Here is a 15,541-nt window from a genome sequence, read left to right as displayed (position 1 = left end):
GACTGATTTCTACGAGCCCACAAAGTCAAAGTAAATACAGCTGCACAATCCTTTATCTGAAATGCTTGGGATCAGCTGGTTTTCGGAATTCAGAACTTTTTGAATTTCGGACTAAATGACAGTTTGATGGCGAAATATTAAAAAATCTTACCTAACAGCAGACCCACTGAGTAAAATGGGCCCTGAAACAGAATTGAGGCCTACCAGTGCTGGGCGACGCCGACGCCCCCCCCCACCCCCACCCCCACCCATTGCATCCGAGTGACATGCATTGTGTGGGTGTGGAGTTGGGTTATCTGTTTGCACACTAAACAACCTTGTTAATGAAAAAAAAACCACAAAAAAAACTTGGGATTTTGGAGCTTTTTGGATTTTGGATAAAGGGTTGTCTACTGTACCACTTTGTTCTCTTAGTTCCTATTATCTCACTGAATTTGAGTTCAATAAAAATCTGGAGGTAAGAGTCAAATGATTCAAACAAAAACTCAGCAGATCCCATGAACAAACAATCCAGGCATCAGTGATCACTGTCAGTCACAAAAATCCTTTAAAATTATGTATTTCTTTCGAGGATAAGCTTTTGATTTCCCTTCAACTACTGCACCAACTTAGACTTCCTGAACGCCTGCTTGCCGCTCAGTTACAATTCAGTGGAATGCATTCCACTGACTTTAAAAGTCTGCAAACACCAGCATGATTACAGCTTTGTAGCTACTTTGAGCAAAGCACAACAGCACATAGGATTTTCTATACCCCAGTTGTCAGCTTTATGGAACACAGTCAAAAAGCCTGGCACTGGAAAAAGCACAGCAGGTCAGGCAGCATCCAAGGAGCTGGAGAGTCGATGTTTTGGGCATAAGTTTCGAGCATAAGCCCTTCATCAAGAATGTTATAGAACCGGGTGGTGTGGAGTTAGGGAACTACGGGGTTAGACACTGTGGATGGGAGATCTCCTGGGGTGATGAGGTTGAAAGGCTAATACCCAAAACATCAACTCTTCTGTTGCTTGGATGCTGCCTGACCTGCTGTGCTTATTCCAGTGCCACCCTTTTTAACTTTGACTCTCCAACATCTGCAGTCCTCACTTTTTCCTAGCTTTATGGAACAGACACCTTCAGTGACCTGATGTTTGCTTCTGGGCTTCTCTGAGCCCCAGCCCCTCAGCAGCAGTGAGAAATCAACCAGATCACTATTCTGAGCTTTAGCACCCTACAGACTCCTCAGATCTGACAGAACTGCACTTTTGTCACGTGGATCTTGTGCCGTTCTGCTGCGTATTCAGCTCCAGGCTGGTATTGACATATGGGCTCAAATTCAAACCATCTGCTGTCCTGTGGTATGATGCTTTACACTGCACACTAAGTCACACAGTCACTTTTTCACACCAAACTCCTGGTACTGTGGTTGCAATTTTGATTAAAAAATAATTGTTTTGAAATCCTTTGCAAATGCATTGCCACTGTCTGAATTTGTGCTGGAATTCTGGGCATGCTGGAAGTTATAGTCCTTTGCCCTGAAAATGCACAGTTTGAACCCAAGAATAGACATTCCCTTATACTGTATGGCTGTCCCTCATGGTGTTACTGGATATTCGTTGGCAATGGAAGATTATTCTCTTCCTTATCTAAGGCTGCTTATTTCAGTTATGGCAACTAGCTTGGATCAATATCTGTGGAGAAGATCAGACTCCTTCTAGTACATGAGGTGGGGTGATTAACTCAGTGAATAAGGGAACCATGTAAGATGTTTGAGATGATCACCATTGTTACTATTGGGTAATACAGCTCTTATCACATTACACAAAAGCAAGGTACAAAGACAAAATATATTTTCGTGTGAAATGCTTTGTTTTGTTTTGATAGATCACCTGACTTTCATGAAGAAATAAAAATCAAACTTCCTGCTTATCTGACTGATCACCATCATCTGCTGTTCACTTTCTATCATGTCAGCTGCCAACAGAAGCAGAATACACCTTTGGAGACCCCAGTTGGATACACGGTACCAGCCAAATTTTCTGATTTTATGGCGTGTGACATGGTGATAGTGCTTGTGTGATATTCAAAAATAAAATTTCAAAACCTTTAAACTACTCCTTTGTGAATGCTGTTTTTATTTTTTCCCATAACCACTTCTATCTTCTCTGAAAGACATAAACTTTCATACTTTGCAGACTCTCAATAAGTGAGTGTAAATAAGTTATTTGAGTGAAGAGAGGTGATGTGGCCATTGTGATCAAGGCTAATCTGTTTGTACTCAGTGTCCACAAATACCTACACTTTCTAGCATGTGCTACCAGCTGGCGGTCAGGAGTGTGAATGCTTTCTGTCCTTGAACTGGGTGTACTCAGGCAGATTGTGTACCTGCCTTGGCTGAAGTCAGGGTTCGATGAAGAAATTTAAGAACTGAAAACTGGAAGCACTTTGGTCCCTGTATTTTGAACTACCCTGCAAAACTTAAAGCTGTTTTACCTGTATTTGTTTCTACTGGATTTATCAAGATTGTTGTTTAATCCTGCAATGTGCTAAAAACATAGAAAATGCATGTGACACTTGCTGTGAACAAATTCCTCCAGATGTGATATAGCACACACAGTGCTGGAAGGATGCTATCATTTATTATTATAATATGCCTCTTAATTTCCTGGTATTAGCTCATTTCATTATGGGGTACCTCAGTGACATGCATGCAGTTATTTTTGTGAGAGTTTCAAGTAATATCCTCGGGTGCAGGTCATTCTCAGCGTATCCATCCATGCAGTCCTGGGGAAATATTATTTATGGGAATAACTTAAAGTTTGCCACTACACGCACAGTCCAAACAAATGCACAGAATGTGGACATTGAAAATTGGTGTTAGTAGCATTTTATTCACTTTGTTCTTTTCATTATAGTGGATTCCAATGCTGCAGAATGGACGCCTGAAAACTGGTCAGTTCTGCCTTCCTGTGTCTCTTGAGAAGCCTCCACAATCTTACTCAGTATTATCTCCAGAAGTAAGTTGTTGAAAATAATTCAAAGTTTGGATTGCCTTCTTTCTGCGTGATAATTAGACAGGTTTACTGCTTGTTGGGCAAGGCTGACAGGATGATGCAGTAATTAAGCAGATACCCTTTCATCTCTGACAACAGTGTTTGAGTTCCACTCTTGCTGTCAGTAATTACATATTTATTTGTTTCATATCTTAATGCGCATTTCTTTCCCTTTGGAGAATAGTGAGGAAGTATTGAAGTGATTATTCTATTGAACCATGTTGTGAATGCTACTTTTATTGCCAACAGGTGAGACTACAATGTAGAGCTTTCCTCTGAGGCAAGGCATTACCTTCTGAGCCGCACCTGCTGTGTAAAGCTGTGTGATCTGTAGCACGGCAATCATATTGGAACTGGATTAATGCAGAAAGGTTTATAAATATGATTTGGATTTTTAAAAAGAAATCAAGTTTACTTTGTGAATAGATAATTAGAGACATAGGGATGAATTTTCCCATCTCTGAATCATGTAAGCAATGATGAAAGTATAGTGACATAAAGAAAAAGGAAATCAGATTTTGAACCCAAGTTTTGAATGGTAGACAAAATCTATGTTAGTAAACAGTGAAAGGTTATTTGCATGATTTGACATTTCATCATTACCTCAGCTATATGCAGCTTGCTATACTTTCACATTTGGAGAGAAACCGCATTGCAACAATTTTTGACATGGAAGTCATGATGGGGTACGTGGCGGTTCTAGCTGACCTCCAGCGTTCCACCTTGCTCATCATTTCCCAACATCACAGAGCATGCTCCAAGGTAATGATCACCTGCATCCTTTATCCATGGAGCTTGGCATTGGACACGCCCTGGCTCACCACATCATCAAGGCACATCTCCAACTTACTTCTATTACAGTTACCTACATCAGTACGGTACTTCAGAGTGTATCAGCATCTTGCATTGAGTTGCTGCTGCCAAGTCACTGCTCGCTGAGACAGGCACCCATCTTGTGGAGCAGGGTCCATCTCAGGATACTTAGGTTGCTCATTTAGTGCTGTCTCACTTTGCACCAACTTGGATGCTTATAGCATCGCTGACTTGCCTTCCTACGTATTGCTACCTCATTCAGAACTTATTGTATATCTGTCTTGCCTTGCCTTTTAGCACAAACACAAAGCTCGGAGGTTTCTTGGGGCTGGCAGCAGTTATTAGTCAAGAGGTGAACAAAGGCAAAATACTACTGATGCTGGAAATCTGAAACACTTATTGGAGAAGCTCAGCAGGTCTGGCAGTAACTGTGAGTCAGAACTGGTGAATTCACAGCAAGAAGTGGAATTGGATGAAGGGATGGAGTTGGTTGAAAGGGGAAAGGAAGAAGGATCCAGACTGTCATCAGTAACTTGCACCTGAAAGGAAGAGAAAATGTTCCTTGTTCAGGTGAGATGAAGAATGAAATGGAACTGGGGACCAGGACTGCTTTGAGACTGCAGAAGGTGATGCCGATGGAGAGAAAGGTTGAGTGTGCATGTGACAGCGCTTGGCACTAAGCATGGATCTCCGAATGCAATGGGCACAGCTGTCTCATGTCGAATGTCTTGGAAATAGCTGAAACTTTGGGTGGATTCAGAAAATGAAGGATGGAACTTGAGTTGGAATCCATGTGGGGTGAAGGTGGATCTGGAAATAATTACTGAGGAAGAAGATGTACCTGTAACAGCAAATTTCAGCAAATGTTGGGAGAAAGGTGGAAAGCAATGAAGGTGACCAATCCAAAAGATTAAAATGGGAATTCTGTCACAGAGTAGAATATCATCAAAATGGGCATATCTGGAAGCGAAGTGGCAGTGAATTAAAAATTTGAATAAAGATAAACTACTGCAGATGTTGGAAATCTGAAATAAAGATAGATAATGCTGGAGACATTCAGCAAGTCAGGTAGCATCTGTGGATAGAGAAACAGTTAACATTTTGACTCTGGTATCCCTTCTTCAGAATGGGGTGGACATGATGCCATACTGCACTATGCTATGTCAGTGACATTCCTACAGCATGTGCTAGCAAATACATTATCTGTGCTTAAACCAGATAGCCATGCCTAAGGGCACCAGTCTTCAGCCAAGTAACACTATCATCACTCAGGGGACACCAGCACAGTAAGTCAAGAGCAGTGCCTGATCTCAGTATAGGCGTTTTGACATGGTTCATCAGCCATTGGGACATTCAAAATCAGGAGTGCTATTTCATTAAAATCCAGGCATTGACCACAATCAGTCGTGCAACTAGCTAGGGGATTAGTGATAAGTCAGTGATGGAGCTTCAATATGTCTTGCCACTCATCAGATCGGGCTATCCTAAGTCAGTCAGAAGGGTGGATCTTGGGCAGTCTTCAACAATGACAAGATGTTTTGCTACACTGGGTGTTAGGGAAAGAGTAGCAGTCTCTTAGACATGGTATGGCAATTAGGAGGGCAGGTCTATTTATCTTCAATCTTAGAATTATAGTTGGTCAGATAGGTGATCATATAAAGTAATGGCCCATTTCCAAGTGTGAGCTTCTAGTTTCAGTTATTGTAAGTTCAGAATGATCACGTTTTTTACAATGTGCTTATGCATGGTGCATGGTAGCACTTGTTCAAGGTTTGCAAACTCCATGTTAAAACATGGCTTCTTGTGAAGTCTCACAGTCTCTCATTTGTGAGCCAAGATGGGTGCAGGTCTCTGATTTCCTAAAGCCTGAGAAAGATTTGACTCTATATCCAGGTAGAGCCATACCTGGAAGTATTGCACGTAAGAGCTTCATGTCTCAACTCTGCCAGCTTTTCTTGCGCCAGATGCTCTGTTTGATCCAAATGTTTAAATTACTAGTTAATTGTGAAAGTTTGAGTTGCAAAAAGACAAGCATAATTAGACGTTTTGGACAGTCCAACAGGTTCTTCGTTATTGCTTTCAGTAACTCCTTTAGATGAAGATTCATGTTTTCAACAACAATGTAATTTCGGCAGCTGCAGCCATTTTGTAGTTTCCAGTGCGAATGTAAACAAAACCAGATTAGCTGAATGTGCTCAAGTGTGACTGGCAACCTTAACCTTAAACTGCAGTCAAGTCTCTTTCCCTTTTCCTGTATTGCTACTCTAGTAAGTTCTCTCTTTCCAGAACAGGCTTCTCTTTTAGAATTGATTATTCAATAATTGAAGCTCATATTTGTCAGGGATATGAATATTATATTTACTGAATGAACCTTTACTAGGGCATATTATATCTTTGAATATACAGGATCCTGTTACTATTGCAGGTACCACTGCCTGGGATGAAGTGGGTGGATAACCATAAGGGAGTATTCAACGTGGAGGTGATAGCTGTGTCCTCTGTTCACACTCAGGTGAGAATAAACTGTGCCTGATTTGCACTTAGTTATAAAATAAAGCTGCTCTTTTTGAGGATTGAATTTAGCTTCAAAGTTTGCTTCATAGTTTCTCCCTAAACCGAATATGCATTAAATGTGATATGTATTCTTATATCACAAGTATATTCTTTGAATTTTGAATGTTTTTATCCATTCATAACTTGGGTATGGGAATGGTGGAGTAGGTCCGTGGAAGGAAGGATGTAGAAAAGATGCTATTTCAACATATTTTAAATGGAAAGTTTTGACAGAGATTCATGACTTGCCTGTACGTTTCTAGGTTTTTGCCAGGTGTGGAGGTATGGGGCTTTAATGAGAAAGAAATGAGATGAGTGAATGTGGACCTGATGATCTTTTCTCCTCCTGAGATATAACAGAAATATTAACATCGATTGAAAATTAGTTAAAGAGCCCAAAATCTTAAAGATAATAAGGACAGCCCTGCAAGACTTGTATGTGCAATAAATAAAAATGTACAGGAAATGGTGTTCTAAAAATGAGCACATAAAGAATAATAAATAGGAGTGAAAGTAAATTACATACACTTCTGGGAAATCTACAGCAGAATTGTGGAGGGCATTTTCCCTTACACAGGCCCAGAGAACCTTTAATGTCTAGGAATATATAGGACTGCATAAGTAGGAAAAGAGAGACTTTTAAGAGGTACAAGTGGGAGCAAATCAATGGTGGCTCCAGTGGAGTATAAAAAGTGTAGAATGAACTTATGAAAGCAATTAGTAGAGCAAAGCAGGGCATGAAAAAACACTGGCAGGTAAGATTAGGGAGAATCCCAAGGTATTCTAAAAGTATATGAAGAGGAAAATGATAACCAAGAGCAGGGATCATTAGGAACAAGAGGGCAATCTGTGCTTGGGACCAGAGGTAGTGTGTTAAATGAGTGTTTCACATCTATCTTCACTTTGGAGAAGGAGAATGTGATACAGAATTCAGGAAGAAGGGGTATCAGGTTCTTGAGCACTTTGACATAGATTGTATTGGAGATTTTGGTTGGGAATCTATTAAAGATTTTGAAACTTTTGAAGAGTGAAATTATTTTGCCAGCTGGTGGAAGGTTTGGTGAACTAAACATTATCAAGAATGTGAGGAGGGAAAGTTTGCAAGAAATTTCTTCTTAAAATGGGTTATTGGAGCAGTGAATGTAAGAGAAAGTATTAAAGTTTCAGCATCAAGACCACTCACTGGGATGTGTACATAAATCGTCACAAATATTATCAAAACAATGATTACCGTACGAGAACTGACATTGTTCTAAATAATATAAGGAAATAAATTTGTGTTGTCCAAGTCTAAAAGTAGGCTCTCATACCCTTTGTACTTGTAAAGACTGAAAGCAGAAATATGTTTGACATGAATTTTGTTTTTAAGATATGCATTAAATATTTAACGCAGGATCCATACCTTGATAAGTTTTTTGCTTTGGTCCATGCCCTGGAGGAGCATGCATTTCCTGTACGCATTGGAGATCTGAGAATTCTGGAGAATGACCTGGAGAATGAGCTGAAGAACAGTATATCAGCCTTGAGTTCAGCTCAGCTGGAGCCTGTGGTACGATTCCTCCACCAGCTTCTGGATAAACTCGTCTTGCTGGTTGTGAGGCCTCCTATAATCGCTGGACAGATTGGTATGTCAAATTCATTAATCCTTATTTTCACTGTGACTTTTCTTTGGGATGTGTCATTAATCATGTAGTCCACATTTTTAGTTGGATGTGGAGAGCACTTTTACGGCACAATTGTTGATTCACATTTAATTATGAATATTTTAGAGTCGTATCATTGTTGGCAATTGCATTGTGAGGTATTATATTTAAATACAAAGTTATTTCAGTGTTAAGATTGTTTCAGTCATACTCTGGACTATGCATGATCCTGATCACTGTACATTTATCACTGAGTTCTAAATATCTGGTGTGAATGCAAATGTCAGTGAAGTAACTAGCTAATACCTACTGTTTTGGTATGTACACGAGCAATGACCTCTTATCTGAGTTAATGGAGAGTGCATTTTACCCAAGCATTATTCAGACAAATTTCAGAAAGCAAATTGAAAAATGTGAAATTTGTGTGAAATTTTAAATAGGATTATGTACTTATACCAGGATTATTGTAATCTACCTTTCAATGATAAATGGCTCATTTCAATTATCAAATTAACAATAATTCATAACAAAAAAATAGCTTTCAATGGCAATGCTGCCCCTCACAAAGTAAATTAGCAAATATCTCTTTTGTGCCAGATCCAAGTTGGGCAGGTAAAAATATACAGGACCTAATATCATTTATTAACATGTCTAATAATTGGATTAATACTACCATTAGCCTATATAACAAAATACAAAGGTGTTGACAGGAGTAGAGTCAGACACATGTGGATACCAATCCAACCAAGGAGATAATTAAGAGGCATTACAAAATTCAAGGCAAGATTGCAGAAACAGTGAACATTAGTGACGTGGCAAAAGGAGTGGAATTAGGACAGAATTACAGAATCACAGTAAACAGAACGTTTAACAGTAAGAGGGAAGATTGAGGACTTGGAGAAATTTGAACACAGGTGAAAATCTCAAAATAGAAATATTGGTGGAAGTGAGTCTTAGGTTATGTTAAGCATAGTTATGTGGAACTCGCTCCAAGTTAGGATAGAGTTTTGGATAAGCTACAAGTTTATCTAGAGTGGAAGATGAGATCCTGTTCAGGAGCAAATTGAAATAGTTGAACCTGTAAGTAATAAAAGCATCATTGAGGATTTCAGTAGCAGATGCACTGAAGTGGGGCAAAGATGGACAATGTGTAAGAACCTCAAAGTAAAAGCAGGAGAAGATCATTCAGTCCCTTAAGCCTACCCCACCATTCGAAATGAACATGGCTAATCCACCTCAAGATTCAACTGCTTTTTCGTACTAGCTCCTCATAGCCTTCAACTGTTCAATATTTGAAAAATCTGTCTACCTCCTCTTTCAGTAATCTATATTCCACAACTTGCTGGGCTTTTGAAGGTAGAGTATTCCAGATATTTGTCATCCGCTGAGAGAAGAAATTCTTTTGCAGCTCAGATTTAAATGAGTTTCCCTTTGTTCTATAACAATGTCTCTTAGTTTGAGATTCTCCCACTACTGGAAACATCTTCTCAATAGCTTCCGTTTAAGAACCATCAGAAACTTGTATATTTCAATAAATTAAGTACTTATTCTTCTTAGCTCTAAAGAATAAATGCCTGAGCTATTTAGCCACTCTTGATAATTCACCACCTTCATCCCAGGAATCAGTTAAGTAAATCTCTTTTCAACTCCTTCCAGTGCTAGTATATCTTTTCTTATACATATGGATGCAAGCTTTACATAGTACTCCAGGTGCAGTCTCACCAAGACCTTTGTAACATGTTTTCCCTGCTTTTGAGCTCCAATTTCACAGCAAAAAGGTGAAATTTACTGCACCTGGAGTACTGTATGCATTTTGGTCTCCTTAACTAAGGAAGGATATTCTTGCTACAGAGGTAACACAGCAAACTGATTCCCGAGATGGCAGGACTATTGTATGAGGAGTGGTTGAATTCTTTCGGATTATATTTACTCAAGTTCAGATGAATGAGGGGGGGGATCACGTAGAAATCTATAAAATTCTAATAGGTCGAGACAGGGTAGATGCAGGAAGAATGTTCCCAATGGCAGTGGAGTTCAGATCCAAGGGTCATGCTGTAGCATCAATAGTCAGATTCCGATTTCACAGGAAACATAGTCCAAAACCCAATACTAATGCTGACCACTCCCTGACAAACTGACTGTGTCCTCTGCGAGATCGCAGTTACCATAAAGCCTTTTCCAAACTTGCTTAACCAACTCCCAGGTCCTCGCCTCATTAATAGCCAACCTCTGCAATCTGTTTAAACATAAAGCTTTACTTGGTGCTGAAGTATCTACAGAATGTTTTGATCAGGGACCAACCTGCAATTCGCTTCCAAACCTGGCCTTGTGGGTAAACAAATGCTTGTTTGATCTGTTTTATTCCCTTAAACATAGACTGTTACTCACAGTCCAAAAGTTATCTTCAGCTCATATTCCCTAGTTCATCGATACAACCTAAAATTTATAAAAGAATAAAGTAAAAAAAAAATCAATGAGGGCTATAACAACAGACTCTTGCTGTAAAATTTTTTTTTGTTCTGTTCGCAGATTTAATTCAAAAATTGTGTTTGCTTTTATAAGGCCATATCTACTTAGAGTAGCAACACCGATGATCTCCATATCAGTGCCTGCTCCTCTACACTGAATAAAATGTTACCATTTAAGCTACATTTTCTTTTAGTGAGTTTTGAGACGATTTGTAGCTCAGTTTGAGGTTCTGGATGTAGGTTTGCTTGCTGACCTGAAAAGTTCATTTTCAGACGTTTCATCACCATACTAGGTAACATCTTCAGTGAGCATCTGCACGAAGCACTGCTGATATTTCTTGCTCTCTACTTTTATCTTTGGGTTTCTTTGGGTTGGTGCTGTCATTTCCTGTGATGATGTTGTTTCCTATGGTGATGTCACTTCCTGTTCTTTTTCTCAGCGGGTGGTAAATGGGGTCCAAGTCAATGTATTTGTTGAGAGAGTTTTGGTTGGAATGCCATGCTTTTGGGAATTCTCATGTGAGCCTATGTTTGGCTTGTCCTAGGATGGATGTGTTGTCCCAGTCGAAGTGGTGTCCTTCCTTATCTCTATGTAAGGATACTAGTGAGAGAGGGTCATGTCATTTTATGGCTAGATGACGCTTATGTATCCTGGTGGCTAGTTTTCTGCCTGTTTGTCCAATGTAATGTTTGTTACAGTTCTTGCACAGTATTTTGTAAATGACATTAGTTTCGCTTGTTGTCTGTGTCAAGTTCAAGACCCTATATGAAAATGAACTTTCCAGGTCAGCGAGCAAACCTACATCCAGAACATTTTCTTTTCTTGGTCTCACTTTCAAAATGCATTATTTTGTATATTTCTATGTTAGACTCCATCTGCCACCTACTTGTCCAATGTACTCAGTGCATTTTTGTGCTCATGCCTTCTTCTTAAACAGCCAGGCTTTCAGTGCTGTGGACAAATGTATTTACCTGCCAAAAAATTCAGTTGTTGAAAGGTTGTACACAATATTTGTTGTGAAGTGTTTGATTTGGTTGTAGTGTTACATCATTTGTAACAAAGTCAATCTTGGACTTTGATGCATGTCTTTTAGAACATCTGCTCCCATTTCCTCCATATAGAGTGGAAACAGGGACAGAATTTTATAACCACCCACTGGCAACTTTGGAGTCAGATGAGCGGATTGTGGGAGAACTGAAATTTACAAGTGGCATTTCTTGCACAGCTACAATTTTTAGGATAGGAAGGAGGTCAGGTTGGCTTTGGGTGATTGTGGGGAAGCCTGGCAAGTTTTCTTTCTTGGATCTTAAGTGAGATTTGAAGCAGGGGTTCCTCCATCAAGGTTCCCATCTTCTGATTGGGATCCAGCATGTGAAGTCTGCTGTCCCCACTGGACAGTCAGGTTGGCTGGCTGCTTTCTGAGGAAGGATATCCTCTCTGCCTCTGTACTGTATTAAATGGCTGCTGGGTACCAGGACCTGGGTGCATTCCCCGTTGAATTTTTAAGTGATGGCTTGGGAATCTGGCTGAGGAGGACAAGATGGAAAATTAGTTTCTACATAGATAAAAATACAAATTGATTAGATTTCCAGGAAAGAAAATAGAAGTTTCGTTTTTGAAGAAGATTATGGAAATAGAGAAATAATGCAGGACCAAAGAGAGCAATAATTGGTTGTCTTTCTTTTTAAGTTGTAATCATTGAATGCATATTTCTGTAGATCAGGGACAAAGTTGCACTAATCTCTGAAAATATCAATGATGAATATTGTTATTTGTTCTGTTGTCAGATTTTATGAGTCGAAAACTTAATGTTATCCAATATAGGGTTTAAGACTTTCCCTGGAAGACCATGAATAACGGTCCCTTGGCTCGTGGGCCTATGTTTGCTCCTAATACATATGTATGTAAACAGCAGTTTCATTTTCTGTGATTGTATCCTTCTAAACACTTTTTTTCTATTCTTTAGTAAATATGGGACAACCATCATTTGAAGCAATGACATCCATTGTTAACAGACTTCACAAAAACCTAGAAGCAAACCAGGACCAGCATGGCAGAAACAATTTGCTGGCGTCGTACATTTACTACGTTTTCCGCCTCCCAAGCACAGAGTCAAACCCCTCATCACCAGGTGAGACCAGAATTTGAGCACCATAACTTAATGTGTCCCACACGACTGAAGAGTATAGTAATATAAAAGCACCTTGAAGTGCCATCTCAAATGATGACCGAGAGTGCAAAATAGGGTTAAAATTCTCTCATGTTTTCATGGAAGACAGTGGCATTTCGGTCCTGTCACTGAACTTGCAATCCAAAGTCCCAGGTTAATACTTTGGGGACATTGCTTCAAATCCCACCATGGCAATGAAATTCAATTAATAGAATCTGGGATAAAGTCTCAGTAATGGTAACAACTATCATTGAATCCTGCAGAACGCCATCTGATTCAGTAATGTTCTTTATCTAGTGTGCCCACATAGCAAATCCACAGAAATGTGGTTGACTCTTAACTGTCCTCTGAAATGGCTCAGCAAATCTCTCAGTTCAAGGACAATTAGAGATGGGTGACAAATGCTGGCCCTGGTTATCTCTTGAAAATATTTCAAAAATAATTTGGTTCATCATCACAAAACAGGTTGAGGGCTGTGCTGCTTTCCAGTTGATAACAGACCCTTAAGATGTACTTCATTATGTTTTCTGTTGTTCTTTTTAATGTTTGTTACTGTTTACCTCATATAATTCCTTAAGTAATGTGTTGCCAGCCCTCTTTCCCCATTTCCAGGCACACCATCCCAGGCCAAAGTAAATATCCATTTTAATCCTGTTTAGTTGTAATCAATTGATATGAGAGACTTGGGAAAAAAGGTGACACTTGCTGCATTAATGACAAACTGGAATCAGAAAGGCGTTTCTGACTGAAACAAACTCTATTAGTTCTATTGTTCATGACATCTCGTTCTGCACTTCCATTTCAAACCAAATTTCCCAAATTAATAGTGTCTGATCTATATCATTACTAACCCACCTGACCAATAGTTTGAGTCTTGTCAAAAATTGCATTTTCAAGTTTACATATAACTGTCCTGAGTTGCATCAGATGAATTTGCAATGAATTTGAAATTGTGCACTGATCATGTCTGAATCCTTGGCACAGGTCCCGGTGGCTGTGTATTGGGTGGGTCTATGCATTATGCTACAATGGCACGTTCAGCAGCAAGGCTGGCCAGCCTGAGTCTTAGTCGGTCCCGGAGTCTCAGTAACAGCAACCCTGATATCTCAGGTACTCCAACTTCCCCAGATGATGAAGTGAGGACTATTATTGGCAGCAAGGTAAATGATCTCCTATTTTTAGGCACTGATGTGCATAATAAGGATTTAAGCTACATGTAGTGTTCAAACTGAATTTATGAATTATTAAACAGGAACATCTTATGAAAAAATAAAGTAAAATATAATTCTAGATAATGTGAGTAGAAAGGATAGAATTGTCCTTTTTGATTATCTTCTTTTCCATTTAAAATACTTTCTGTTCTATCTTTCATCTCCAGACCCGGATTTAGATTAGCTTATCACTTGATAGTTTTGCACACCACTAAACCCTGTGGTAGGAAGCAGCTGCAAAGTTGAGATTATGCTTTGTATTGATCAGTTTGCTGTGTTTTAATTAAGCCATTTAAATAGTTCAAGAACTTTAAGTAAAATTTGCTATTTTTTGGCACGGATATTTCATTGTGCAATTTTAACCTTTCGTTTCAGTCACTAAAAATTGTTCCATAACTACTTTAATGGCATAGCTTGTATGTGAACTGCCGAGTTCTAAATCATGTAGACCAGGAAAATTTGACTTGTAGTCTCGACTGTGTTAACATGTTGTAACACAAGACCGTTTGCTTGATAATGACCAAAGAAATCAGTGAGTTGTATTCATTGATCATTGCCTAGTTGAAAGTACAGGTGTTGTAATCAAGTGGGAATTAATATGTAGTTCTACCTTGTTCTTTTTCTCTACCCTCTTTAACTGCCATTATCAAATCAAAGAATGGCCATTTTGTGCAAGTTTCCCGAGGGCTTCTCATTCAAACCTCAGAAAGAGTCAACACTTTTGTTGTAGTTAAGCTATAGGAGATTCTTTAAATACATTTTCCTTGTACTTTGTATGTTTTTTGAGAAATTAATACACCATCCAGCTAAATGTTTTAAAATTCCCTCTCCCATCTGCTTCGTTCACTTGTTCAGGGACTAGATCGTTCCAATTCCTGGGTTAATGCTGGTGGCCCAACTGTCCCATGGAGAAGTCCCCCCAGATCAAGCACTGAAGTAATGCAGGTGGATTCAGATGCTAATATATCTTCTTCAGGACATTATTTGGAATTTAAATTTTTACTTCCATCCATTTCCCATTATTTTCATTATTTGAGTATTCTGGACTTCAGTCCTCTTGAGTTTTCCTAGTATTTGCCTGTGATCAATAGTTTTTTTTGTAAGTTATTACTTACTTCATTTCAGACCATTTTCTACAACTTAATGCTTGAGTCCTTGTGCATGCTATTGTATAAAAATGCATGGAATAGATGGTGCATTATCTCGTGATCACACAGTTCTATAGTATGTATTTTTAAATGTTATGAAATTAACAAATTAACAATCCTTAATTACTTCAGAAGGGAGATGTGTTTCACTGTTTATTTAATCATTTATGTCTCACTTTTTAACAGTTGACTCATTCTCAGAGGTGTTAAAAGTTGCCTGAACATATTGTTCCAGGCTGCTTTAGCGTGTTTCTACCAGTGAATTCTGAGAAAGCGACATTTCTGGACTATGCAGTTAATAGGTGTACATAACCCTTGCATGTGAGGACTAACTCATTGCTAATGACACACCTGTTTTTGCATGGTAGTCACCATAGTGTTGCATAGATATAGGTACAATCCCTAAATTAAATTTGAAAGAATAGTATTAGTTTTGGTTTTGTTTTTTCACACTTGACCTGGTCATGGTTTAAAAAACTTTTATGTCCACTTAAAAGCTTTAC

The 15,541-nt window shown here is 38.9% G+C and overlaps 1 protein-coding gene across 10 annotated transcripts in view; it reads left to right on the top strand.

Annotated features, from left to right (window-relative positions):
• dock7 (dedicator of cytokinesis 7) overlaps window positions 1–15,541 on the top strand; it is a 166,290-nt gene that overhangs the window by 62,338 nt on the left and 88,411 nt on the right. For 7 of the 10 annotated variants that reach the window (XM_060830357.1, XM_060830356.1, XM_060830355.1 and 4 more), the window contains exons 17-23: window positions 1,863–2,001; window positions 2,894–2,995; window positions 6,270–6,356; window positions 7,791–8,022; window positions 12,476–12,640; window positions 13,664–13,839; window positions 14,746–14,835. In XM_060830357.1, coding sequence (XP_060686340.1) covers window positions 1,863–2,001; window positions 2,894–2,995; window positions 6,270–6,356; window positions 7,791–8,022; window positions 12,476–12,640; window positions 13,664–13,839; window positions 14,746–14,835 — 991 coding nt within the window. The remainder of the gene's footprint in view (window positions 1–1,862; window positions 2,002–2,893; window positions 2,996–6,269; window positions 6,357–7,790; window positions 8,023–12,475; window positions 12,641–13,663; window positions 13,840–14,745; window positions 14,836–15,541) is intronic. The other 3 variants (XM_060830360.1, XM_060830359.1, XM_060830358.1) reach the window with 1 other exon arrangement.

The sequence above is a fragment of the Hemiscyllium ocellatum genome, chromosome 9 (genome assembly GCF_020745735.1).
Source record: "Hemiscyllium ocellatum isolate sHemOce1 chromosome 9, sHemOce1.pat.X.cur, whole genome shotgun sequence".
NCBI lineage: Eukaryota > Metazoa > Chordata > Chondrichthyes > Orectolobiformes > Hemiscylliidae > Hemiscyllium > Hemiscyllium ocellatum.
The sequence above is the reverse complement of the archived record's forward strand: the minus strand, read 5'-3'. Positions and strand labels throughout refer to the sequence as shown.